Raw genomic sequence first — 6000 nt, forward strand, 5'->3', positions numbered from 1 at the left:
GTCAGGGCAAAAGAAACAGGCCAGCAAATGTTCATAGCAGTACCCTGTGTTTTAATGAAAAGAAAAACTGCTATGTTCAACAACCTAGATGTAACCCATGAACATACATTTAAGGAAAAGGAACCAAACACAGGAGCACCTACCATGATTCCATTTAAATAAAGTGCAAAAACAAACAAGCAATACAAACACACACACACAAAAAAAATTAAAGTTCAAAAACAGGAAAAATTACTCTCAAGAGTCAAAGGACGGGATAGCAGTTACCACTGGAGAGAAGAATGAAGAGAGGTAATGACTAAGAAAAGGCATGATGAAGATTAGCAATGTTTCCTTGATCTGGATGTTGGTTACTGGTGTGCTCACACTGAACATTCATCAAGTTGTACACTCATGATTTGTGCACTATTCCACATAATTTAAAAATATGCTTATATTTAAAAAACTAAATAGACACAATTTTTAGTCCCTAAATGTCATCCTGAAATGTCTTATAACATCTCTACTAAAATTCTAAAAAGAGTAAGGGTTAGGAACCAAGAGTTGCTTCTAGATGAACACTCAAAAAGGAAACTAAATAATACATAAACCTACATAGTAGCTTCAAATGCTCATAGGCTATAATTAATGATCTATCCATTTCAACACATTTACATGTTGTGTTAAAGTTTACCCAAATAATAACTTTTAAAAATCTTAATTTTATATACAAAACTGCTCTAAACACCTTATTTAACTGTAAAAAATCAACTCTAAACTTTTCTTGAAAACTCTTGGAATTCTTAATTGCACTTTCGTTGTGGTTTTTTTTAAGATTTTATTTATTTATTTGAGAGAGAGAGATCAAGAGAGAGCATGAGTAGGGAGAGAGGCAGATGGAGAGGGAGAGGCAGACTCCCCACTGAGCAGGGAGCCCGACACGGGACTCGATCCTGGGACTCCGGGATCATGACCTGAGCCTAAGGCAGACGCTTAACCGACTGAGCCACCCAGGCGTCCCTTAATTGAACTTTCATAAATTACTTATTAGGAGATGTTTCTTCAAAGAATACCTTTCAAGAACAAAAACAAAAACAACAGATATTGGTTTTTGGAATCATAAACCCAGAATAATAATAATATAGATGTCCAATCAGGTACAATGATGTTACCAGGCACACAAGTAAATTTTTATTTACCAATTCTTTTTATCTTGCTATATTCCAAGTTTCATAAATATGTACTTTTTTCATCTGTTCTGTAGGTGCTTTTATTACTACTCCACTCCTTTCAGAGGCTTTCAAACATTTACATTAAAAAGGCAAAAGTTGTACATGATCTGAAAATTATAATTCATCATGTACTACTGTGAACTTGAAATAACCCTAACAGAAAAGTACACAGAACCTCCTGCCCCTAAATCCCTAACCTGATGTTACCTCAAAGTCAAATTTAAGATCATATAATCTGCTATAAAACACAAATGCAATCAAGTACACTGTATACTAGACCAAGAAAGGCTGAGAGGGTTAAGAAAAATGCTCTCAGTGTCCCTTCATGCGAGGGGGGAAAAAAGGACCAAGAAGAATATCCTTTTCCATTATTTTTCTCCTGGTTTCTCTAAGATCAGTGTTGTCATACAGAACTTTCGGTAATGATCAAAAGTTCTATATGTGCATTGTCCAGTACGGTAATACTAGTCCCACAGAGCTAAGGAACCTTGAATATGTGACTAGTACACCTAAGGAACTGAATTTAATTTTTACTAATTGAAATAGGCATATGTAGCCTGTGGTTACCATAGTGGATAGCACAGCTCTAGATTATCTATCTTCTATAATTCCCTTTTATTAAAAAATGAGATCACTGAAAAAGAATTAAAACTACAATTAAGGGAGAAATTAAAATGAGGCTTCAATGTCAAGGTGGTTAAAGACTTAGCTGTTCCTTAAGGAATTAGCCAGTAGTCCAGATACTCAGGTCAGACACCTTAGGTCTGAAAGAAGTAAAGAAAGAAGATTCAAAACTGTATCCAGAGAGAGCACAGATATATTCCAAAACTATCTTTTTCCGCAAAGCAATAAATTCGGGGGGAAAAATATACTAGTCTCCTAAGAGAACCCAATTCTGGCACTCAGCAGTTGAGAACTGGTGTATTACTGTGCAATATCTAATCAATTACCTATTTTTTATGCCTGGTTTTCATGTTCTATGAACAGTAACAGAAGCTTCAACATTATCAGAGAATTTCCACATATGGACTTCTGATACAAACACAACTAGAACTCTTTTGGCTAAGCGCAAAGACACTATTATGTTACATCCTTAATAAATAATGCAATATTTATTACATTTGGTGTTCTTTCATTTTCCCCTTATATAACTGATTATAAAAGCTAGTGTTAGAGGTTGGTCATTTACATAACTTCATGGCCTCATTAATAGCTTTTTAAGCATTCAATACTCAAGAAACCACCTTTTTTTTGAGCTCTTGATGAGTTGAGAGAGAAAACAATGTTCAAAAATGACAAATCAATCAGCATTTAAAATACAGATCAGCTCTGAACTTAAAGACTTTCAACCAAATGGCAATAAAAACAAGATTTACAGGTCAGATATAAACTACACACCAGCAATCTATCACAAGACCAAGATTCCTACTTCATAAAAGGATAACCAAAGCCGATTCAGTCTTTAATACACTTGCTGTTTGGGAAATAAGCTGACTTTGGAAAAGTCAAAAATAATGCATATCCACAACTGTATGACTGGGACAGAGTCACTGGAAAATATGTGTAATTAATCCCAAACGTCTTATAATCCGTATGTTTCACTTGTAGAGAAATAAAAGTACCTTTGGAAACAGTGATTTTCTTTTTAAAGAACCTATTTCTACAGAGGTTTTAAACCTGGAGGTTTTTCAATTCTTTAACAATTCCAACAGAAAACTGTTAGTAAAATTTAACACTAACAATCCTCCACATTTCTAAGAACCATCTGTTGGTCTCTTAGGTCAAATTAAAAAAATAAAAATAAAAATACAACTCATTCAAATGACTCTACTGAAAGAACAGTTTTAAAATAACTTTGAAATCAATATATTGTAAAACACATTACTATTCCACAAATTTACTCCCTTCTGATAATAAAAACTATCAAGTTAAACACAAAAGAATGTTACAGAAGTCTATTTTCCAGAAGACTATAAAATAAAAGGGCAATAAGAATGTACTAAATAAGAATGCATTTAATGCTGGAAAAATTTAATGGAGTATTTTGCCAATAGCATATTGACAAATTTGAAAAGGAACACAATTTCTATTCTAAAAGAAACACTAAAATTCTAATATGCAGGATGCGTGGGTGGCTCAGTCGGTTAAGCATCTGTCTTCGGCTCAGGTCATGATCCCAGGGTCCTGGGATTGAGTCCCACACTGGGCTCCTTGCTCAGCGGGGAGCCTGCTTCTCCCTCTGCCTGCCCCTCCCCTTGCTTGTGCTCTCTCCCTCTCACTCTCTCTGACAAATAAATAAAAATCTTTAAAAATTTTTTAAAAAATTAAATTTAAAAATTAAAAATCTAATATGCTTCTTTGCTCAACAGATACATTAATTTTTATTAAGTAAGCAAAATTAAATTACAAGATGGGATGATATATCAAACAATATATTTGTAACCAGGAGATTCAGGGCATGTTTAAAAGCATTTATTTTTGTATGACTTCATTAGATAGAAATGAGAAGTAAAGAACCCATTACTTTTGACATTTCTTAACATAAAAATGCATATGCACATTATGGTACTTAATTAGCATGTGTGTTTTTGCCAAATGGACTCTGAATTGAAACTTACCTGTTTTGTTGATTTTTTTGTGCCATTGAAAATCTTCCAAGCTAGCCCATTGCCACCACTGGCAATGTGTCGACCAACATCAAATTCTCTAGTGACAGGATTTCCCATTACAGCACTAGTGACATCAGCTGTTACTTTTGTAACAGTACTCTTTAACTTATTAAGCATGGACTCCATGGCTGCAATATTGAGTAGTTATAGTTACCTAGAAACACAGGGGGACACAGGGGGACAGGGAAGCACTGATCATTTGTTTTTACTTGTTTAAGCACTTAACATTCATTAATATACCCCAAACAGTGAACAAAACAATCCTACAGAGACAAAAGCTACATGTTGGTTTTGTCTTCAAAGAACCCAACACACTTGAATATAAATTTAAATCTAGGAACCAAATTGTTCTTTTCAACCTCAATTATTACAGAACAGGAAAAAACATATTCACACTTGACAGTGACATGAATGTTGTTCAACTATATATAACATGGACCCTCAAGACTTTAGTGGTGTAGAGGGTCTAAATCTTTCCTCACACTAAAAACCACCATATAAAAGCTGAAAGGAGCGGTATGCCTGGGTGGCTCAGTAGGTTAAGCCTCTGCCTTTGGCTCAGATCATGATCCCAGGGTCCTGGGATCGAGTCCTGCATCGGGCTACTTGCTCAGAGGGGAGCCTGCTTCTCCCTCTGCCTAACCCTCCCCCTGCTTGGGCATGCACACTCTCTCTCTCTCTCTCAAAAAAAAAAAAAATTTTATTAAAAAAAAAAAACGTGAAAAGAGCTAATGCTATACTCAACAATAAATTTGTATTTTATAAGGGCGCCTGGGTGGCTCAGTCGTTAAGCGTCTGCCTTCAGCTCAGGTCATGATCCCAGGGTCCTGGGATAGAGCCCCGCATCAGGCTCCCTGCTCAGCTGCAAGCCTGCTTCTCCCTCTCCCACTCCCCATGCTTGTGATCCCTCTCTCCCTGTCTCTCTCTCTGTCAAATAAAAAAATTAAAAAAAATCTAAAAAAAAAAAAAGTTTGTATTTTATAGAAGTTTTATTCACCACTAAAATAACGAATAGTGAATTGATTGGGGGCACCTGGCTGGCTTTGTCAGAAGAGCATGTGACTCTTGATCTTGGGGTCTTGAGTTCGAGCCCCATGCTGCATACAGAGATTAACTTAAAAAATGAATAAACTTTAAAAAAATAAAATAACAACAAATAAGTAAATAAAATAATTACTGTTGAACTATGAAATCACTTGAGAATATCTTCTAAAAGAAAAGCATTGGTGGCAAAAGAACAGTAAACCATGCACAAACAACAGGTAATAAAATATTTTTAAAATTTTACACACTTCTAGTCATGATGCAGAAACAAAGACTGAAATTTATCTTCTCACCTTGAGCAACTAGAAGCTGGACAAATATATGAAACAAATGTTTTCAGATACTGAACAGGCAGCACAGGCATATAATCCCAGTGAGAAACCAAACTAACAAGGTGAACCCTAGGATTGCCCCACCTTTCTGCCTAGAGGTACACTGCAAACGGGAGTAGAGAGCAGAATGCCAAGCAGTAGTCTACCTGAGTTAGAAGAGCTGAGGAGACAAACTGGAATTCAAGGATGCAGAGGTGGCTAGGAGTTCTGGGATAGAATTCCAAGGAGAAGAGGGAAAATCAGGGAGAGAGAGAGAGAGAGAACTATGCTGAAAAAGAGCCAGAAATTCGATGCTTTGTTGAACACTAAGATGCCCATACATGGTGTGAAACTCAACCAGGTCAGTCAAGGACCAACCAGAAAGCTATAAGCCGAATAGTTCAAGTTCACACTGGGCTGCAAATCACTTAATATCTCACAAGCTAGACTGGAGAGTCCTCATTGATCACTAAAGGCATTCAGCAGAAACCCCACAAGGACCATGCCATAGTAGTAGGATAAACTGTTCTTAGACTAAAATGTACTCTAAAGCTACCCTAACGAACTAAAAGCAAGCTCACATGATCAAACTAATCATAAATTACTTAACTGCCTACCCGAATGAAACCCAATACTCATGAAAGACAAAAAAATTTCAGATATCTAGCAATGTAACATTCACAATGTTCAGCATGCCATTATTAGACATGCCAAGAAACAAGAATATGTGCTCATAATCAAGACCAAAATCAATCAATAAAGACT

At 35.9% G+C, this 6000-nt stretch overlaps 1 protein-coding gene across 2 annotated transcripts in view; it reads right to left on the reverse strand.

Annotated features, from left to right (window-relative positions):
- The window catches only part of SCYL2 (SCY1 like pseudokinase 2), a 41968-nt gene extending 37957 nt beyond the window's left edge, over positions 1–4011 (reverse strand). For both annotated transcript variants that reach the window (XM_021687548.1, XM_044914727.1), the window contains exon 1: positions 3830–4011. In XM_021687548.1, the coding sequence (XP_021543223.1) occupies positions 3830–4006 (177 nt within the window). In that variant the 5' untranslated portion in view covers positions 4007–4011. The remainder of the gene's footprint in view (positions 1–3829) is intronic.
- Positions 4012–6000: the final 1989 nt, after the last annotated feature.

Source organism: Neomonachus schauinslandi, chromosome 5 (genome assembly GCF_002201575.2).
Source record: "Neomonachus schauinslandi chromosome 5, ASM220157v2, whole genome shotgun sequence".
NCBI classification, from domain to species: domain Eukaryota; kingdom Metazoa; phylum Chordata; class Mammalia; order Carnivora; family Phocidae; genus Neomonachus; species Neomonachus schauinslandi.